We start from the raw sequence: 22,924 nt of genomic DNA, 5'->3' as shown, positions 1-22,924 counted from the left end.
CAACGCATCAGACACCAACTCCAACGACGGGGCCCTATCCCTGAACAGGACCCTTTGGAGCATGTTGTTTGGGGCGGACCACCACCATATGGAGGTGATCACAGAGTCCGGCATGGTGAGGCCCTTGTCCATCCTGTCCGTGGCCTGGGAAAACTTCGAGGCCAACCAGAGCTGGAGGGGCCTCATCCTGAGTCTGGCATGACAGACCACGTACATGCACGCTGACATGTGACCCAAGAGCTGCAGAAAAACCCTGGCAGTTGTCACAGGGAACCTTATGATTGAGTCGATGAGACCTTTCAGGGCCTCAAATCTGTCTGGAGAGAGGCCCTGGCCAACGCTGTGTCCAGGAGCGCCCCGATAAAGTCTATGCTTTGGACCGGGACTAACATGGACTTGGTGTTGTTTACCAACAGGCCAAGGCGGTGCACGTGGACAGGAGGAGCGCTACATGATCCCTCACCTGCAACCAGGAGGTGCCCTTGACAAGCCAATTGTCCAGATAGGGAAATATCTGGAACCGCCGCCGTCTGAGGTAGGCCGCTACCACTGACAGGCATTTTGTAAACACCCTGGGGGCAGGGGACAGACCTAATGGGAGGACTGTGAATTGGTAGTGATTCTATCCTGCCACAAAATGGAGGAAGCACCTGGGCCCCTCGAATATATGGATGTGGAAGTATGCATCCTGTAGATCGAGGGTAGCGTACCAGTCCCCGGGATCCAGGGAGGGGATGATGGAGGCCAGGGAAACCATGTGGAACTTGAGTTTCACCATGTACTGGTTCAGACCTCACAGGTCCAGGATGGGCCTGGGCCTCCCTTTGGCCTTCGGGATAAGGAAATAACTGGAGTAATACCCCTTGCCCATGAACCTCAGGCACCGCTTCTATCGCTCCTAGTCCTAGGAGCTGCCCCACCTCCTGCTCGAGCAGAGCTTCGTGCGAGGGGTCCCCCAAGAGAGACGAGGATAGTTGGGCAGGGAGGAAGTAAAACGGAGAATGAAACCCCAGGAAATGGTGTTGAGGACCCATCGGTCTGAGAGTAGTTGTGACCATTCTGGGAGGAAAGCACACAACCAGTTGGAGAAGGGGAGTTTTTATTGGGGGTGGATCCTTGATGAGGACCACCGTGGTGCCCACAAACGTCCCATCAAAAGCGCCTTTTCCCCTCCTGCTTGCCCTTGGGGGACCCAGGCTGGGGGTCAGACCAAGACTGCCTCTGAGAGCGTCTCTTGTAGTCCCGCAGCTTCTTATGGGAGGCCTCGTACTTCGGGAGGGCGGCCTGGGCAGGAGTCCGCTGCGGCTTGAACTTAGGTTTTGCCAGAGCCAGGACAGAGAGGCCCAGAGTCTGGAGGGTCATGCGGGAGTCTTTCATGCCATGCAGCCTTGTATCCATTTCTGCTGCAAACAGAGCTTTCCCATCAAATGGGAGATCCTGCATGGAAGACTGCGCCTCACTCGACAGTCCAGAGAGCAGGAGCCATGATGCCCATCTCATGCACACCGTGGAGGCCATGGATCGGGCGGCTGTGCCTGCAGCATCCGAGGCTGCCTGCAGGGACACCCTAGCACCTTGAATTCCTTCCTACCATGCTCCTGGAGGGAGTCCTCAAACTTGGGCAGGGAGCCCCACAGATTGAATTCATACCAGCCCAGGAGAGCCTGATGGTTTGCCATTCGTAACTGGAAGCTTGAAGCCGAATAAATTTTCCTTCTGAAAGAGTCCAGTCTCCGAGAGTCTTTGTTCTTGGGGTCAGGGATGGCTGACCCTGCCATTCCCTGTGGTTGACCAACTCAACCACAAGGGAGTTGGGTGCCGGGTGGGTATACAAGTACTCATGCCCCTTAGTGGATATAAAGTACTTGCATAGCGCCTTCTTAGAGATGGGGGCCAACGAGGCCGGTATTTGCCACAGGGCATTTGAAATCTTAGCCACCCCCTCATGGGGAGGCAAGGCCACCCTACCCAGTGCTGATGGGGATAGCACATTGAACAGGAAGTCTGAAGGCTCCTCCATCTCCACTGCCTGGAGGTGGAGCCTTGCTGCCACCCTCTTTAAGAGTTCTTGATGGGCCCTGAAGTCCTCCTGCGGGGCGGAGGGGGGGGGAGCTGCAATCACCTCCTTCGGATGGGGCAAGGAGGTCAATGCTGTGCTCTGGGTATCGGCCAGCACCGGAGAGTCCACCACCTGGTCAGACTCCAAGCACGGTGCAGAGGACGTACGTCCCACCGACTCCTTTCTCAGGGGTCTGGAGAGGGAGGCCGACGGTGCTTCTGAAGCTCCGGCTGCCAAGCGAGCTCCCACCGGGGGCTGCGCCAGAGGCCACGGTGCCCACTGGTACCATTGGGCCAGCCACAATGCTCAGTGCCACTGCACCTGCCTTGGCACCAGCAGGGCCAGCTGTTCTGGTTGGCTGGCCTGGCCAATTGAAGGACAGCTATGAATGGAAGTTGGGCTGGCGTAAGATCTGCTGCTGTTTCTGGACCAGGAGGAGCAGCGGTGCCAGGATCCACATGGGCCACGGGACCGCAATCTCGACATGGAGGACCAGTACCTACGGTAACCACTGCTCCGCATATGGCCTTGATGGGCGGACCCGCAACAGCGAGATGCTGGCAATTGACACCCAGGGCTGCGATGTCTTGGTGGAGACTTGGGGCGGGAATCCGAGCAGGAATGGCATTGACAACTGCCGAGACCGACTGCGGTACCCTCTCTGAGGCTAGGACCATTGGTGACGCCTGCTGTGGTCCCATCAATATTCGCCTTTTGAGGACGATCGATGCCGAGAGTGCTGGATGGATGGAACCCAGACAGACAGTCTGGTCGGCATCAAGGGCAATCCACACGGACTCTGCCCCGAACGGTCGCTGGGCGGTGAACGGCGTCAGGAACCCTCGACCGAGGCCGGTACTGGGCCGGAGGCGACTGCGTAGATCCCAGCGGCGGCTTGCCTCTGGAGCATGGGGCCAACATCGGCAGCGCTCCGGGCACCAACATGAACATAACGTCCCGGGCCGCCTGGGAGGCTTCAGGCGTGGATGGCGTCCAGACATCTGGAGAGGCCTGTTCTGAAGGGGCTGGGCTACTCCACTCAACGTGAGTCGGAGGTCTGGGGCCCGGTGGGGATCAAGGACTGCCCAACATGGGCCTAGCCTCTGTCCCAGACTTCCCTCAGTGCCACTGCAAAGAGGGAGTCTTCCTGGCCCTCTTGGTGTGCCCTGTGGACGGGGAGCAGGGCTGACTGGTTGATGGCATCAGAGGGTCACTGTGTACCGACGCTGCAGAGCTGGGTACCAGTTCGGAGCAGCGTGCCGGAGTCGGGGTCAGCGCCGACTCCATCAGGATGGCCCAGAGCCTAATGTCCCTTTCTGTTTTGGTCAGAGGCTTAAACGACTTGCAAATCTTGCACCTTTCGCTGATATGGGTTTCTCCCGAACAGCACAGTCTGCGTGCGGGTCACTTCTTGGCATAGAATGCCTACAAGAGCCACATGACTTAAACCCTGGGGCGCGGGGCATGCCCCGGCCCGGGCTCACTGACTAACTAAACAGCTAACTAACTACAGGTACTAACTCTGAATGAACGAACAGTTCTGGGGATGAGCTACAGCAAAGCTGGAGCAGAGTAGTTCTGACGCACCTTCACTGGCGGCAAGAAGGAACTGAGGGGGAGGGGAGCACGCAGCTCCCCTTATAGCGCGCCAGGCCAGCGCCACTCCAGGGGTCGCTGGGGTGCTCTCCATACAGGTACTGCTAGGGGGAAAACTTCCAGCACCGGTGCACATGGTGAGCACACACACCTATTGTAGAATACACATGAGCAATCACTCAAAGAAGAACTACACTAAATGTTTTTAGACGATATAAAGCAAGATCCCGAAGTCAGTGCAACTGAAGGTAATGGTCACTGAATTCAGATCAGAGTGGAAGAGGAAAAAGGAAACATGCTAATAAAAATATATGATTTTGTGGTTTCATACCTGATAAATAAGTGACCTATACCACTGGAATACTGAAACCCACAATTTTCCCCAGTAGTGTTCAGGATTTGTTTCTAGTTCATTGTTTGTAAGACATCAGACCTTAGATTTGTCACTGGCTCCCTAGAGTTACTTTGTCTTTTTACCACAGATTTAGACTTAATATAACAAGTCCCAGACCAAAGACTACTTCAATTTCCATTCTCTACAAGTCACTTAAAGATTGCCAGTAGAGAAGAGCTATTCTTATTTACGTTATACCAAAACAAAATACACCATAACAAAGATGCAAGTACACTGGACCACTAAGTACAAGAGTTTCTAAAAGTTAAATACCTTCCAAGTATTCAATTGGTAATATGTCAAACGAAGTATCTTGACTGAGACTTGAACACTCAGCGATGGCATTCTGGTTGTGCCCTCTCTGTATTAAGTTGGACTCTTTCAAGCCATCAGAAACAGGATGAGCTTCTGTAATTAGTGTAGTAACTCCCCTAGAAAAAAATAATTTTAGTGACACTTTACTTAAGCCAAAGTTTGATCACAATCAGTATACAGTTTCTCTTACTTTGTGGACATATAAGTATGTCTTTATTTCCTTTATACCCCGAGTACGAACACTGCTGACTATCCTAGTCCTGATAGATTTACAGATTATTCTAAAATGGCAAGAAATATCTGCTACTTATTAAAAGAATACTCAACTTTAAAAATCTAATCACTTCCAAAGAAGTAGTTCAAGGTACTACTTGTCACCGAGTTCCCGCTAATCATCTGTGGTTTTGACAAATAGGAAAATGTATTACATGCGTTTCTCTTTACTGTAGCTGTGTGAAAAGACTGGCTATACAAAACACTGTTAAATGCTTAAAATAATTAAAATAAAGAGGTATTTATTCCTTTAGTCTTTCAGATATAGTATTAGGTTTTAATCTAAGGCTTAAATAACATTCTCCTACCCCAGTTTCAAATTACCCTCTTGCTTCTGGTTGTCAGGTAGAAGCCTTTAGGCCTAGGTCTTGTCTACACCAGTCAAAGTGCACAAAAATCACCACTACTGCACCTCCACCAGTGGCATCAACGGTTACTCCTGAGGGAATTCTGCACCAAAACACTAAAAATTATATGCAAAAAAATAAAAAACATGCACACATTTTAAAGTTCTGCAAATTTTGTTTGTCAAATAAATGTGGCTCCAACATGGCAGTGGGGAGCATAGGCCACTGGCTGTATTTATGTGGGCGATCACCCTCAAGCCCCCACTTCCCTCCAGTACAGGGACTTGGCAGTGAGGCTGCACCTGACCCTGTGCAAAGGCTGGGCCTGCTCCAGAAACACACCAGGGCCCTGCCCCTCTGCGCCAGGCACACCAGGTGTGGGTGGGCAGGCTCAGCCCAGCAGGATCCAAGTGTGGGGGGATCCAGATATGGAGTGAGAGGTTTCTGTGTGGTGCAATCTGGGTGCGGGCGGCTCAGTGCAGGTAGCTCTGAATGCATAGGGGCTCGTTGGGGGTTCCAGGTGCAGACGCAATGGGACTCTGCAGGGGGATCCAGGTGAAGGTGGCTGGTACTCAGCAAGGGGTTCTGGGTGTGGGAAGATGGGCTCAGTGGGGAGGTATGGGTTTGGGGGGCTCAGTGGGGGGTCAGGGTGCTGGGGGAGTGGGGTTTGATGGGGTGGAGGTCTGGGTGCAGCTGATTGAGGGATCAGTGGGATAGGGGTCTTGGTGGGGGGGGCTCAGAGGGGTCCAGGTATAGGGGATAGAGCTTGTCAGGGTGAAGGCTTGATAGACCTGCTTAATGGGGGAGCTCCAGCTGCTGCCAAAACGACATTGCATGCTGAGCTCCCGCTTCCTCCCTGCGATTCCCCTATTCCCTTTTCATGTCCATCCCCCTCCGTTTACTCCCACTTTCTCCTCCCCTTGCCCTGTTCCACCCCACTTCCTTCCCCACTGCCTCTTCCCCCCACATCTCCTTTCCTCATTTCTCCCACTGCGGGCACTCACTTTTGCACAGAAAACAGGAAGGCTCCCAGCACGCAGAAGGGGAACTGGACTGGCACTACGACCCAGGAGGCGGCGTTCAGCTGCAGAGTCAGTGGAGCCCAGACACAGCCTCCTTCAGCTGGGCAGCTCTGCGCTTGCAGAAATGGGCGGGGAGTGGGAGGCCAGCGGCACATAACCCCATGAGCCCCCCCCCCATGCCTCACCTCTGTTTGGGGGAACAATCCGCCCCAAAAAACTGTGTCCGTAGTCGTCCCGCTCCGGCCCCCCACCCATGCGGTTTCCCTTGCTTCCCTGCCATTTTCAGCACAGAATCACAGTAAGTATGTGGGGGAGGTGGGCATATTCTACAGACGCAGTCACTCAGAATTTCCCCCAGGAGTAAACAGTAGAAGCTGAAGCACAGATAGGTCTCTGCATTTTTACCACAGTTGTATTTAATAATACTCTGAGCAAGATTATAAAATGAGTTGGTACATATACGATACCCACCTATGCTACTGCTTCCGCTATTTCTACCAGTAATGGCACTACACCTGTTGTACTGATGAAACATTACACGCATTATTTTTGTCAGAGTATAGAAAAACCTATTTGAGATACTTCCTAGGCAATTAACTGTACTTACGATGAAACTGAAAATTGTAACAATGTATGGCCTTCTCTACAGATAGATTTTAAACCAGTGCAAATCCTACCACCTGTGTGAGCCTGATTTACAGCAGTTTAACTCTGAACCAATGTGAGTTAAACCAATAGAACTAGCTTAAGACACAAGTTTAGTTAAATTGGTACAACTGTTTACACCACGCTTACATTTGTGACCTTATTTAAGGTACTATTAATAGTCTCAGTCAATCATTGCTAAAATGGAGTTAAGGTTGGAGAGTTAATAACTTATGTGATGCTACATAAACAGGGATATTGTAGTTCTCACAAAGCAAACCATTATAAAATCAGGGAACTTAAAAGAAATCCAAACATGTTAATGTATGAAAATGCAATTAGGGCACCCAAAACTCCACCATGTCAGATTCTTCAAGCTTCCCATATACTCTTAAAACTCACTGAAATCTTATGAATAGGATACATTTGATTTTCTTTTCTTTACAAGGATTAATGGTCTTTTTTCCTTCAGCAGAAGGCTTAATCCTGCCGTACCACAAAACCATGAATCAAAAAATGTTGGTGTCTGCTTTGTCTTTGAAAAGCTACTTCATCTATTTTGACTCCACAAACACTAAAATGCTTTAATCATCATTTGTTTTGGCATGGTGTCACTACAGAGCAGAGTTAATTCTTCTTCAGTTAAAACCTGAAGGGGTGAGGGGAGAAAACGACCATTAAAACCTTGTAGAAAACTACTCAAACGTAACCTATGCACAACATCTGAGCAAGTTTTTATTAAATGGCAAAAACATTTGTGAATGCCAAGTTAAAGTTGACTGGTGATAGCTTGTGCTCTTTGCAGAGTTTAGCAAAATAAACTTGTGAAACCAAGGAAATACAGAGTTACAGAACATGCCCAGGCTATGCCCCCTCTCGCAACTAGCAATAGCCACTGGGAATCATATGGTTGTAAGAGGGATTGATGGAATTGTAAAATGCAATAGATGTGTAGGACTGCAAGGAGGTATGAGTGTAAGGGGCTCCTGCTCAGGAGAGAACAAAGGCAGAGAGCAAGTATGTGTTATAGACATATTAGGACACTGCTCAAAAGAAGGCAGTTAAAGTTTTGTGGGAGCATACATTAACTTTATATTCCCTGTTTTTCACAACTTTTGAGTCTTGCTGAATTTTATGTTCGGGAAAGGAATGAGCTATCACCAGGCAACCATAAGGGTGAATTACTAACATTTGGTTATGTTAAAAACAAAAAAAAAAAAAAACAGGAAGAACGGTTATTGGGAGTAGTTGGTGGTAATCTAGGCAGTTATAATTATCACCTAGGTGTGCAGATCAGATGGTCCTGTGGACAAGTAATGATAATATCTAGTTCTTACAATGCAGTCTTTCATCAGTAGATCTCAAAAAAAGGAAACTTTCCCCTTAGAGATGGGGAAACTGAGGCACAGAGGTGAAATGACTTGGTCAAAGTTACCCAGAAGTACAATGGCAGAGCCAGGAATAGAGCCCAGGTTTCTTTGATTGTTCTCTTCAGTAGGCCATCCTGTTATGTGATTCCCCCTATCTCTGTATGCTCTGTTGTACTGAAATGGAGGTAACAGTCAGGCTTTAAAATTTTTGGAGTCTGTAACTGCTAACAGAGCCAATAAGAGAAGTCTCAGACATAGTCTACATCCCAAGAACGGGACAGTTTTATTACCTCATGGTTACAGCAACTAAGTATACTAAGGAAGACTGGTCTCTCCTCCCACTATTTCCCTCAAAACACACACCAACTTCATTTCCAGCTCATCCTCCTGTTCCTGTCTCATTAAGTAATTAGCATCTTAGAAGCCAGGTATTCACAAAGCAAGTCTGGAGAATCTGTGAACTTAAAAACAACAAACAAACAAAAAACACTGTTCCTGCATCTCAGGAACCTCTTGCTCAAATGATCCCAAATTTGCATCACTAACTAACAAAGGCACAGCAAATTTCAAGACAACTCGGATACATCTTAGAATTTTGGAATATTTAGAAACGTCGTCCTTTCAACAGAAAAAAAACTTCTCAATCTTAAGAGTAGCAGAGCTGGCATTCTACCATAATTATGGCACTACTTGAATTGTGGGATGATTGTCATATAATTGCAGCTGAGTTGCAGACAAGACATGGAAAATCATGGAAAAGTAATAACAGTTATTTATTACAGTAGAACTTCAGAGTTACACTTACCAATATTATGAACTGACCAGTCAATCACACACTTAATTTGGAACCGGAAGTACGCAATCAAGCAGCAGCAGAGACGACCCACCCCCACCCCCCAAAAAGCAGATACAGTACAGTACTGTGTTAAATGTAAACTAATAAAAAAAGGAAAGGAAAATTTAAAAAAAGATTTGACATGGTAAGGAAAATGTTTCTGTGTCTGTTTCATTTAAATTAAGACAGTTAAAAGCAGCATTATTCTTCTGCATAGTAAAGTTTCAAAGCTGTATTAAGTCAATATTCAGTTGTAAACTTCTGAAAGCACAACCATAATATTTTGTTCAATTACAAACATTGTAGAGTTAGGAACTATCCCGAAGTGTTCATAATTCTGAGGTTCTACAGAAATGTGGAAAAGCCAGAGAAGACCTATTTGCTTACGAAAAACTTGCTGGAACAATTTAAACACTCAAGCATCATGTTATGCCTGCTAATTTTTTTTATTTATTTTGGGGGGGGGGGGGGGGAGGAGATACCCAGACATTTTGCTGCAACTATATTACAGTCATTAATGCCTGGGGTCAGCAGCAGGATTCGTGACACCAGCCGCCCAAGTCCAGCAGCGGGACTCGGGCCACCAGCCACCCAGCTGACAAAATTGTAGAGGATGCTTAATATTGCGGGATCTGTAATTTCCACAGTATCACAAATTAAGTAGGGCCTTAGCCATAACATATATTAAAATTAATTATTAATAACTCCTTTGCTGTGTGCAGATTCCCCAGCAAAGGATAATCCTGAAAATATAAGAAGCTCTGAGCCGTGTTAAGTGGCCCATTCATCTCAATAAGCTAATCTCAGCTGAGTGAGACCATTGGATGTAGATGGATACACCTGAAACAACAGCCCTAATATGTGTAAAGTCTTCTATTCATGTCAGTAGGTGTTCCCATTCCCTCCTCACCCAATGCTGCAGAGCCTGTGATATGGATCAAGCATGCCTATTCTCAACTCTTTGCCTCAGTGTCAGCAGTGTGTTCTTGGTACTTATGCCAGTTCTCAGCTTTACACCCAAATGGCAGGGCTTCTCCTGACCCAGGCCCATATGGTAGGTAAGGACCCTAGTTGCCAGGGGGTCAGACACCTGTAGATGGGCAGGGGCCTCTAAAAATCCTGCCATACACAAGGCAAGGAAAGGGGATCAGATACCCCTGGAAGGGAGAGTCCCCCATATATCAGCTCATTTGAGAGGGAATGCCAATGGGGGGATTAGACACCCAGCCCCCCAGGGCCTGGCACATGCACAAAGACAGAGAGACAGGCAGTCCCCTTGCTCTCCTCCCCACTTCCAGATCCCAGCACAAAATGGGAGAGGACTGTAATGTTTGCTGTCAGGGACCCCTGCCTCTATTCTCCCAGTCCCCCTAAAACTCACCCTCTTTTCCTCTCCTCAGGTGTCCTCCCACTTCACTTAGCCCCATCCCCTCCATCACCTGACCCCCCCGCAAGCCTCTCCTATCCACCCATCACCATTTATCCCCCATCCCCGCACTGTACCCTAAACCCATCTCCTCCTATTCCCACTTACTCTTCCACCTCCAATCACTGTCCTCTTCCAACAAGCATTTGCATGTGCAAATTGTTCTTTTCAAAAGCAGTTTCAGCTCCTTCTATATATTCTGCTGTCCTCAGAATACAATTCCCCAAAATACAAAAATCCCATATTGCTACTATCTGCCTCTGATTTTTCCCCACCCTTCAGATTTCTACACATAGGGTTGGATTTGAACTCTCAGTGCCTGGATGTTGCTGAGGTTCCATGGGTGAAACATTCCTCCTGGAGCTACTCAGCTCCTGTAAATCATAACTAGATTTACCCTTAGCCTCTCTGCACATGTACAGTCTAATTGGTTTGGGGCAAGAGCTTTAGGACTGGGGGACCAAACTTTTGCTAACAATATTTTAATCTGATTTCCCCCAAAGAGCTAGTGGTGGGGTAACTCTCAAGCAACCGACACCCTAGTGCGATCCCTGTACATCCAAGAGTTGCCAAAATATATCAACTTTAAAGAAAAGCTAGGTGTTTTTCCCCCCCCATGAGGCTGTCTCTGAGGAACCCCTTGATCAAACAGCCTCAAATTTGGGTCATAAATCAAACCCTACCTCCCCATGAGACACACCACATTTCAAGGCAATCTGAGTAACCATATGGATTTTAGAGAATTCATGCCTGATCTACACCTAAAATTTAAGTTAATCTAGCTCCATCACTCAGAGATGTGAAAATTTCACATCTGTCAGAGAAGGTAAAGCCAACCTAACTACCACCTGTTGGAGGAGTGGATTAATTATGGTGATGCAAGAGGTTTTTCCATCGCTGTGAAAAGCGTCTACACTACAGCTGTGCTGCTATAGCATTTGTATTATTCTGTTACTGCAATTATTCGGGGCAAAAAGAGGTCTGACACAAAAGTACCAGATTTCTCAAGAGGCCTATTTTTAATTTTATTTCTTAAACTAAATAAGAGATTTACTTGGAATTCTCAGAAAATTTATTCTGTATTCAAAGTAAATTATGTATTCTTCAAAATTACACTCTTCACACTTAAGAGGTTGAATCCCTGCTTTAAGTGAAAAACTCCATCTCAACCATGGAGTTGCTGTTGAGGCTTTTATAATCTGCTCACAACCCATGTAAATTCTTGTTAAGGTATCAAAAAGCAGTGATCTCCCACTCCCCTGTGTTCTGCAGAATATTGACCGTTAGATAAGATACTCGTAAGCTATTTCTTCTGAAGTCACTTCACACAGTTTGAAAACCTGTAAAAGCTATATGTGCTTGCACTTATGAGTTAATTGTGATTACCAATTCACAAACTACTCTATGAACCTCACATGCATGGCACTGGAGCTCTACCTAGAAAGCTTATAGAATCCTGTAGCAAGACTACAGAAGAATAAATTGAAATATTTGCACAAACTATAAGGAAGGAAATATCTCCAGAGCAAAAACTGTTTTGAAATGGGCACAAGTGACAAAACTGGAGGAACTTCTCGTTCTCCTTATGAAGTTATCCAGCAAATGAAAAAAGTTTAAAGAACCACTGAGCTAGAATTAAGCTCTAATAACTTCACTGTCTTCAGACATTCCTTTTAAAGAAAATATATTCTTCAGATCTTGGATTTAAGCAACAAATTCTAATGAATCATCAAAAACTCTACAAATTTTATTGACAAGTAGGTGGGAGCAAAATAAAGCATTTAACGGCAGCCAATCCCGTTATTTCATAAAGAAAAAATTCAGAGTAAAGTCATTGATATGTACAATTATAACACAGAATTTGCTATAAGTAATTTTTCCAATCTTTTTTAAAGGATTAAACAGCAATATCACTTACAAGTCACCCTGAAAGCTAAGAGCTAACTTCCCCCTTGGCTCCGAAGCAGACTGACCACTATGACAAGATGCTGATGGCGGTGAAAACCTCCCTTCTTCTAGATAAGAAGCTTGAATATCAGAAAGCCTGTTGGAAAAAAGCCCAATCATTTTAACTGCTCAAATTTGCATCTTTTCAACTCGTAACTTGTTTTTTGTAGAGTATCTGAATACTACTTGAGTACCACAAAAGGATTGTAGGAATTCAATCTCATATAAAAAGGGATGGCAAAAGGGATTTCCAGCTTAGTCAGGGGTTCATCAGGCTAAATGGCTACTCTGATTTTCTCTGAGTACTTATTTGGCAAGAAAAACAAGTGGTTTCATTTAATACAAGTCCATCCATAATTCATGCTGTGTAGCCTTTTAGTTTTTATTTTTGCATTTTATAAATTTAAACTCAAAAAAATTAATTTTATTAGACGGTTATTGGCTTGTAATGATCAACAAAGAACTGTTCACTATAAGCAACTATGAGCAACTCTGGTAGTTTAAAGAAAATAAAACTGCGATAGAAGTGTTCTCAAATAACCTTCTTGAGCCAGCCTAGATATCTGGCTGATATAGGAATCAATTAACCAGTTACAGATAATTCTCAGTCACTAGACTAACAATTCTTATACTTCATCATTATGGCCAGCTGCACAGCTAATGAACAGCTGGTGGAATGGGTCAATATACTACAGGAACTTGCATTCTGTCCATAAGCTATCACATATAGTTGCAAGGAATGTAATGTTAGGTTTCAGAGTAGCAATCGTGTTAGTCTGTATTCGCAAAAACAAAAGGAGTACTTGTGGCACCTTAGAGACTAACCAATTTATCTGAGCACAAGCTTTCATGAGCTACAGCTCACTTCATCGGATGCATTCAGTGGAAAATACAGTGGGGAGATTTATATACATTGCAACGCCCCTCTGCCATGTACATTGGTCAAACTGGACAGTCTCTACATAAAAGAATAAATGGACACAAATCAGACGTTGAGAATTAGAACACTCAAAAACCAGCCGGAGAACAGTTCAATCTCTTTGGTCACTCTATTACAGACCTAAAAGTTGCAATTCTTCAACAAAAAAACTGCAAAAACAGACTCCAATGAGACACTTGCAAACTGGATACAAATACCTTAGGCTTGAATAAAGACTAGGAGTGGATGGGTCATTACACAAAGTAAAACTATTTCCCCATGTTTACACACACACCCAACCCCCATTCCTCAGAGGTTCTTGTCAACTGCTGGAAATGGCCCAACTTGACTATCACTATAAAAGGTTCCCCCCGCACCCCCCCGCTGGCAATAGCTCACCTTAAGTGATCACTCTCGTTACAGTGTGTATGACAACACCCATTTTTTCATGTTCTGCGTGTATATAAATCTCCCCACTGTATTTTCCACTGAATGCATCCGATGAAGTGAGCTGTAGCTCACGAAAGCTTATGCTCAAATAAATTGGTTAGTCTCTAAGGTGCCACAAGTACTCCTTTTCTTCTTAAGGAATGTAATGTAGCTCAAATGTCTGACATCTCAGATAAACCCACTGGTAAAAAAAAACAAACACAGATGGTGCCAGAAGCCAAGAGCCAGACAAGACTGGGCTGGAGTACGATATTATAGACCAACACAAAGACTGCAGGAGAAGAGAATTATGGGAAAACTACACAATTTAATTCTGCAGACTCTACATCACACTCTCCTGGAAGCGGTAATGCCCAATGATCCCAAACTCAGTTTGACTTTACATCCATAGAGGGGGCAACAGATACTATGTACCATTTGGCTAAATTTTAAGGTTGGATCATATGCTTTATTCACAACTACACAGGTTTTATCTTTGGTACCAAAATTTGTTCCAACCACTGAGTCAGTATAGTGTAATAGTCACCTTGAACAAAACACAATAATTGTGACCAAAAATACAACAGTAGCTTAAGTATCTCCTGTTTTCCCACTATAGTATCGGTTCAAACTACTGTAAGTTAATTGTACATAATTAATCTTTCTGGTTTCAAGAAAAGTACTACAGAACCATTATTCTCTGAATAACTACTAAATTTAGTAACTATTGATGTTATGTGCAAGAAATATAGGATGCTCCAGTTAGATTACTGTTCATGTCAAAGGATATTGACTCAGTATACTTTTAAAACTCCAGTCTAAATCCCAAGTTAACATTTTGTAACGAAGCCTGGCAACTTAAGTTTTCTTTGACAAAATGCTTTATTTTATAGCATGCAGTGTTGTACCTGCGTTACTTCCTGGATATTAGAGGCACAAGGTAGATGAGGTAATATCTTTTATGGAACTAACTTCTGTTGTGAAAGAGACAAGCTTTTGGGATACACAGAGCTCTTAAGTCTGGGAAAAGTACAAAACGCCTTCAAAGGACAAGCCAAGGAGCTTAAATCCATAACTTCATTAGAGACTTAATATTGGTCTTAAAGACACCGGATGTATGGCTTATTATTACAATAATCTGTAACCTTAAAAACCCCCCTTTTTTGTCCTATGACTGCAGAGGTGTTAACTGCCCACTTGACACACTGAATACCTTTCCCAGATGGAAAAAGAGCTCTGTGTAGCTTTAAAACTTGTCTCTTTCACCATCAGAAGTTGGTCCAAGAAAAGGTATTACCTCATCTACCTTGTCACTCATTTTGTAGCAATCATCAGAAGATCATTCAGCAGCACACTGACTTTTTCAGCACATCACGAATTCACACCACGTTACAGACGTATCCGAATAACCAGTTTCAGCTTTCTGAGCATACAGCATGTAAGAGGAATCCTTCTGGAGGAGATCAGACACCTCCACTCTTCCCCATAACGCAAGTGTATTTTAGGCTATGAAAGACTATTATGAGGACAGTCTTACCTGTTGTCACAACTGGTTTTATTCCTGGCAACAGTTGAAGCTGCAACAGGTAAGCCAAGGTTTGATGAAATGGTGACATTTTCCAAAATCCCACTGGTATTACTGTTCAGTGAGTTAGCCAAAAAGCTGGGAAACGTCTCATCTGCAATATTTCGAAAGTCTTCCATGCTGCCATACAACAGAACACTGCTTAAAAATGAATTGAAATAAGTCATTTCAGCATAACAAACAAGATGATACTCAAAGAATTCACTGGTCACTAAAGTCATGTAAACTCCCATTGGAAACAACATAGCCAGATGCTTCACACTGCAGATATAGAAAGATTTTATTTTCACAGACCAGGATGGAAGGACTCCAAGTCCAGTTACATGACTTTCACAAAAGTAGTCCTCATTCTGAATTATGTACTACAGTTCATAATTATGCATGACCTAAAAAGCAACAATTTTAGAGCCATCTACCTCCATTGTACTAGCACTGAAGCTTCACCAGCACTACTAACAGTATTCAGAGTAACAGCGTGTTAGTCTGTATTCGCAGAAAGAAAAGGGAGTACTTGTGGCACCTTAGAGACTAACAAATTTATTTGAGCAGAGCTGTAGCTCACAAAAGCTTATGCTCAAATAAATTGGTTAGTCTCTAAGGTGCCACAAGTACTCCTTTTCTTACTACTAACAGTAGTTACTTTAACAGCATTAGCTTAAGCATATAAAGTCAGCAGTGTTACTCCAAAATGTCATCTATACCACAAAGTTAAATAATGACAAAATCACTGGTAACCAGACCACACTATTACTAGCACCACTGGGGGCTAAACAGTGCTAGATTTCCCTAAAATCACCAGTACACACAAGGTCTAGAGGTGGTTTTGCTGACTGCCAACTGCGACAGTACTCTTCATATATTTTTTAAAACATCTAGCATAGATATACAGTTGGCTAAAATATTGCATGTATAGCAAAAAAATGTATTCTTTAAACCAGTGGTTGAGTCCAAATGTTCTAACACTCACTCAAAATAAAATCAGAAAAGTCTAAGAGCTGACAGTATGCTTCCTTCTTTGGCTTTCACCAAAAAAAGCAACTGACATTTTATCCATTTGTTAGTCTTCAAGCCAATTTACTTCCAAATCCAAATCAAACCACTGTTTTTAAAAAGTCACATTTGTTTAAATTTTATACCTACTGTCGTTAATACACAACAATATCAGAACTGAAAGGAGTTACAGAATGCTAGTGAAAACATGCATTTCACAGCTCTGAATATAATCAGTTTCACTATTACTTTTTATAATCAATGTCTCCTATGCAGAAAAGCCCCTCATAAAAATTCAACAAGGGAGCCGTAAACATTCACCTTCAAGTTTCAGGCATGTTATTTAAAGTGTGCTTTATCTAAGCGTTTGGGAGATTTAAACTCAATTTCAAAAATTTTCAGATTCACATCCACTAAAAAAAATTTAGAATACCCAATTAAAGTAAAAAGCTAGTTTCCTTGTGCTTCTATCTCCTTCACTGTTCACCACACTCCATCCAAGATCTTCAACACCATATTAATAAAGTCTTTAAAAAAAAAAATCAATAGAAGAGTGCAAGACTGGTGATTTTTTTCAAGGTGCACAGAGAAAACACCCTCAGTTGTACAACCAGCCCCTGTTATTTAAGGTAAGAAAATAACTATCACCCAACAGGATCACATTCTGGCACTGGAATAGGTACTGAAGTTTAATAAGGAAGCCACTAAACATCAATTTTACTACTACCAAAAAGCAGCACGGTGGGACAAGAAGTCAGCTTGTACTTTCCAAGTAGGATGATCTCAAAACGTCAAGAGCAACAGATAGTAAATTTACTTGACTGTGACAGGTGCCGCAGAAGAGACTGTTTGACAGCAGAACTCATCCTGATAAAGGAACATCTGAATACAAGAGCAAATCAACTGCATTTACAATAACATAAGTAATTTGTTACAGCTCCCTGTTGGTTCCCATAAAAAAAATAGACAATACACTGACCATATCCTTTACTGACATAAGCACAACTATATCTACAAACTCATTTGAACTTCTTCCTCAGTATTTTGAGCAAGAAGGCACAGATCAAGACTTTTTTTTTTTTTTTTTTTAAGAGACATTAACTCCTACAAGTTAGAGCCCTCAAGTGCCTGACCTGTATTTAGCTTGTAAAGTTGCTTGGAGCAGACAGCATCTTCCTGTTTCTACAGGCCTCAAGCACTCGATGGAGCCTAAAAAAAAAACCAAAAACCTATGTAAAGCATCACCTTCATTAGAGGTCATTAAACCGGCTGAATCAGAGGCTCCTTGCACAGGGGACGGGGTAGGGTATGGAGCAGGGGAGGGCAAACTACGGCCGCAGGCCACATTCAGCCCACCAGCCTATTTAATCAAGCCCTCAAGTTCCCACCCGGTACTGGGGCTTGCTGCGCTCCAGCTGGGGAGTGGGGTCAGGGGCCGCTCTGCACGGCTCCCAGAATCAGTGGCATGTCCCCCCATCCTGCTCCTACACAGAGGCACAGCCAACTGGCTCTGCAGAACACTGCTGCAGCTCCCATTGCCTGCAGTTCCTGGCCAATGGAAGCTGCAAAGGCAGCACCTGCAGGCAAGACCGTGCACAGAGCCACCTGGCCACACCTCTGCATAGGAGCCAAAGCCAGAACATGCTGCTGCTTCCAGAAGCTGCTTGAGGTAAATGCCACCCAGAGCCTGCACCCCCCGCCAGAGCCCTCACCCCCTCCTGCACCCCAACGTCATGAGCGTTCACGGCCCACCATACAATTTCCATACCCAGATGTGGCCCTTGAGCCAAAATGTTTGCCTACCTTTGAGCTAGAGTGAGGGCTCATCTGCCCAGCCTAATGACCCCAGGAGGCTCACACCGGTACCGCTCCCCCTGCGGACACGCTCACTCCAGAATAAGGGCGCCCTTTCCTGGGGTTAGTTCCTATCACTTTGCCCATTCAACAGCCAGCCACAAGCTACAACCGAGTCCGCCCTTCCACCCCTCCCTCACGCCGCCAGCCCCAGAGACAGCCGCGGGCAGCGGGGCAGGGGCAGTGGGGCAGGGACACGGGAGTTCTGCGGAGCTGGGACGGGAGCCTCCCTGCGGGGGCGCCTCGCGGGGCCCGGGGCACAGCTTCCCCCGGACGGCTGGGGAGCGGGGCAGAGAGCGAGCCTCACTCCCCCTCCTCCTCCTCCCCCCACGCACCTGAGTGCCCGGCCCTGCCGCGTGTGCCTGGGGCGGGGGAGCAGGAAGCAGCCGGGACCCGACACCGGCACCTCCCCCCGCACGGACAGAAACGGAGACAGGAGCAGCCCGGCCACCCAACCGCCACAACTTCAAACCGTCGCTCCGCTTCCCCCCGCCTCCTCCCGCAGGCGCCGCGCTCCCTAGTTCACTCACCAGCCCCAGCGCAGAACGCGGGGGCGGCCACCGCTCCGCCGGATTTGTGCGCGAGAATGGCTGTAGCGCGAGACCCGCCCAGGGCGCGCGCGCACGCTCCCACCAAGCCCTGCGACGCTTTCTCTCCCTTCGGGGGGCGCGCATTCGCAGCGCAAGGCTGCGCGTGCTAGTCTGGGGGCTAGGCCAAAGGAACCGGGAAAATAAAAAAAAAAAAAAAAAAGCGGGAGCTGGCCAGCAGCATTAGGCCGCTCAGGATAAAAATAAAAGCCGGGACTGGGTTTGTCATTGGAGGGAGAGAGGCGTGACGTCACTAACCCCGCCCCCGACTGCTATGAGTGACACCCAGCCCAACCCATCGGGGCGGTGGGAGGGAGGGAGGGGGAGACTTGGGCCCTCCCACCTTCGCTCGCAAGGGCTCCTCAGAAGCAATGTGCGCCTTCCTGTGAAGGCTGAGGTCAAGCAGGGGGCCCTACCACACTGCGTTCCCTGAGAGCCTAGCATGCGAAGCATAAGGCAGGTTGCCCTATGGACAGCCTCTGAGTTCCTGCTGGGAGCAGTTGTTATGACACATGGTACTTAATTAAATACACTTCTAGAGCTGGCTAGCTGCACCTGCTGCATTAGTGACCCAGTTGTGTGAAATAGCTGTTTTGGGATACCACAGATACAGCAACAAGGAGGACTTGTGGCACCTTAGAGACTAACAAATTTATTTGAGCATAAGCTTTCCTGAGCACACTTATGGTGAGATAAATTTGTTAGTCTCTAAGGTGCCACAAATACTCCTTTTCTTTTGCCGACACAGACTAACACGGCTGCTACTCTGAAACCTGTCATAGATACAGTGTGAATCATGAGATGGGCCAGAATTCACACACACTGCAGATGGCTAACTGGCATACCTGACTGTTATCTAAAAGTTAAAAAACCCAAATTTCCACACACAATTCAACAATATACATAGAACAACCACGCAAAAACATCTTATCTGAGACCCTGAGCCTGCAATACGTTTATTTTGCATTAACACTGAATTAACAGTAAAAAAAAGTTATGGGATAAATGTTTCAAATATCTTATTGTGTACACATAAACTTTTCATTACTATCAAAATACAGATATTAAACTTCCAAGGCTTTTAAAGGAGATATTTCTAACATACATTATTCATTGGATACAATAGTGACTTTCATGCTGGAGAGCTATAAATACAGCTTCTTTTGAGGAAAAAGTGTGACTGGTGGATTGTTAATGGAAAATACGGAATAGCAGTACTTCCTCCTATAGGTAGGAAAATAAGATGACTTTTGGACAAGTGCCTAAATAAAACCGTAGAAGCTCTAAAAAATACCCAAGATAATGAAAAATTGCTACTAGTTCAGTGGCTACCATACATAGGTAGTGAATCCCAGAAGCACAATCGTCAACACGTTCTCTTTTTTGTCAGAAAAATACTAGTTGAAGTCTTTCCTTTAGCATTCCTGTTTTAGATTAAGGCTTTTCTCTTCCCAAAGTTATATTTTAAAGGAAAATTTCATGTCAGGTTTTGAATTCTGTTTTGTAGGTTCCTCTCAGCACCTATTTTGCCATGACTGATTTATGTTTGTGTGGTAGTACTATAGTTAGAGCTTATCTTCCATAAGCCACATGCTTTAATGGGCAACATGACTGTACAATCATAAGCCTGGCCTTCCCTCCAGTACTGGGCAGTAATAGTACAAACATACAAGAACACATTTACAAAACTAGATTGGGGGGCATGGGATGTCCCATCCACTGTCCTTTTCTTGAGGGCTAGAAGGGAGGGTAATTCCAAATGTTCTTGGGGTTACAGTCTGGAACAGGTTGAGAATCTATACTAGAATAACAGATCATGGAGCTGTTAGGTAGGTAGATGCTATTAGTTGAGTGGTTCCCCAACTTTTTCATAATGCACACCCTATGTTACTAGACCAATTTTTTCACGAACACTTTGACTCTAGTTTTCCATTCCCGGACATTTCCCCCCTCTTCATAAGGACATAACGTCTGGCTGGCTGCTACAGCAATTACATAGAAAAATAGTACTTCAAAAGTACTTACCATATTTTTATTTGTCTCAGTTCCATGTGTTTTGTCTTTTTTTTAAAGAAAATAAACCTCACTGTTTACTTTTGGTCATTTCATTTCCCCCTCCTTCTACTTTAATTTCTCTTAGCTGAAAAGAAGAGCCAGCACCCTGTGAGCAGCCAATTTTCTGTGTACCACCAGAAAGTGCTTCTTGGACTAGATTAGTAACCTGAATATTGTATTTTTAGGACTAAATTAATAGAAAACACTCAAAAATTAAGCAACACTAAGAGAACTGAGAAGAGAAGGTGCAACGCACATAAGAAGCAGCGTCTGCAGCCATTACGTATGAAGAGCAAGCGAAATACTATTTAGAACAACAGAAAAAGAAATCTTATCCTTGGAAGTTACTATAGTTTTGGAAGAGCACAGTCTCCGCTATCGACTACCTTACTCACACTCACCCCTTCTGCTCTTACACACTATAAGTCAGGGTGGGCAAACTACGGCCCAGGGGCCGCATCCGTCCCTCCAGACATATTAATCCAGCCCTCAAGATCCGCTGGGGAGAAGGGACCAGGGCTTGCTCCCTCCGATGCACCAGCTGGGGACTTGCTCCACTCCGCACGGCTCCTGGAAGCAGAAGCATGTCCCCCCCCTCCAGCTCTTACGCGTAGGGGCAGCCAGGGGACTCTGCATGCTGCCCCTGCCCGAAGCACCACCCGCGCAGCTCCCATTGGCCAGGAACCGCAGCCAATGGGAGCTGTAGGGGCAGTGCCAGCAGAGGGGACAGCAAGCACAGCTGCCTGGCTGTGCCTCCGCTTCAGAGCCAGAGAGGAAACATGCTGCTGCTCCTGGGAGCTGCTGGAGGTAAGCACCGCCCAGAGCCTGCACCCCTGCCCCAGCTCTGATCCCCCTCCTGCCCTCTAAACCCCTCGGTCCCAGCCCAGAACATGCTCCTGCTTCCCCAACCCTTCATCTCCAGTACCCTCACCCCCCACCGCACCCCAACCCCCAATTTCATGAGCATTCATGGCCCACCACACAATTTCCATACCCTGATGTGGCCCTTGGGCCAAAAAGTTTGCCCACCCCTGCTAGAGGCCATAGCCACAGCCCCATACTGTAGCACTGAGGTGATGTGGCCATTGCACCTGTGCTGATAGCAGTAGCAACTTTACTCCTGGACACTGCACACAGAGAATTAAGGTCCCCTGGAAATACATTCTGCCTGGGATGTGCCGCAATTACACCTTTTGACCACCAGGGGCTGCTGTGGTACCAGAAAAGACGGCAGTCTGCTCTGGGCCCGAGCAGCCAGCCCTGGAGAGGCTGCTTTCCTCACTGCACCCTGCTTTTGGGGCCAGGTTAGGAGGCATGGGTTACCAGGAAGATGGGGCACACAGGTCTGCTGGGTGGTGAGTCTGGGGTGGGGGCACAGCAGCTAGAAGGATGACAGCATTAAGCCACAGGTGTAGGACTGCAAGGATACAGGGAGATGGGCAGGTACATGGGGGTGCAGCAACACATGAGGATAGGGGGAGAAGGGTGGCTAAGTGCGGGTGCACAAACACATGGGGAGAGGGAGGTGCAGGGACACACTGGGACAGGAAGGAGAGGTGGTTGACTGGGGGAGCAGGGGCACATGGGGACACAGGCAGATGTGCCTGACTGAATGGGAGAGACTAGGGGTCAGCCAGGGGCACGGCCTAGGGGAGGCTCCCCCCGTCCTTAACAAGCCTTCTCCCCCAAAAAAACCCAGTTCCCTAGTTCTCCTGTCCACACCTAACAGCCCTCCAGGTTCACTCCCAGGCTCTTTCCTAGCAATAACTTCCCTCTTCCTCAGCTACTCCATTATCCCCAACTCCCCCAAGCCTTTGCACTGCTTCTGAGGGGTAACGGAAATAAGTTTCTGGAGTGTAGTTTAAATGAACTATGCAGAGTTCTGTATTAGTATGCCTAGTAAGAAACCTTATTTGTCAGAAAACCTTAATTGACTTTGTATTGTTATATACTTGCTGACAGGTATTTTGAAATAAATTCCCAAAATAACAATAACACCATGATTATAGTGTACTAATTTTTAAATAGTGTGTGTAGAATTTTTCATTGTAGGGCACAAAATTCCCCTAAGCATAAACCTTGCACGTGGAGGGGACTGTCCTGCTACAATATGGCTTCCTGCTGCTGCATAGGGGAAAACTGGCAGTGTCCCTTCCCCATAAATGCATTTGGATTGGAGCCCCTTCACCATGGGCTATGTATTTAAAATATACCCAAAGTCACCTGGATAAAATGATCCACAACCACCACAAATCATCTGGATTCACTCTTCAACT

At 45.9% G+C, this 22,924-nt stretch overlaps 1 protein-coding gene across 1 annotated transcript in view; it reads right to left on the bottom strand.

The window, feature by feature from the left end:
• Positions 1-18,702, bottom strand: part of CEP192 (centrosomal protein 192) — a 192,224-nt gene extending 173,522 nt beyond the window's left edge. The window contains exons 1-5 of the mRNA XM_084619054.1: positions 18,537-18,702; positions 17,286-17,361; positions 15,115-15,303; positions 12,201-12,326; positions 4,323-4,480 (exon numbers count right to left, since the gene is read on the bottom strand). Coding sequence (XP_084475180.1) covers positions 4,323-4,480; positions 12,201-12,326; positions 15,115-15,281 — 451 coding nt within the window. The 5' untranslated portion in view covers positions 15,282-15,303; positions 17,286-17,361; positions 18,537-18,702. The remainder of the gene's footprint in view (positions 1-4,322; positions 4,481-12,200; positions 12,327-15,114; positions 15,304-17,285; positions 17,362-18,536) is intronic.
• Positions 18,703-22,924: the final 4,222 nt, after the last annotated feature.

Source organism: Lepidochelys olivacea (genome assembly GCF_965140295.1).
Source record: "Lepidochelys olivacea isolate rLepOli2 genome assembly, chromosome: 2".
Classification (NCBI taxonomy): domain Eukaryota; kingdom Metazoa; phylum Chordata; order Testudines; family Cheloniidae; genus Lepidochelys; species Lepidochelys olivacea.
Note: the sequence above shows the minus strand (reverse complement) of the source record. Positions and strands in the feature narration are given on the sequence as shown.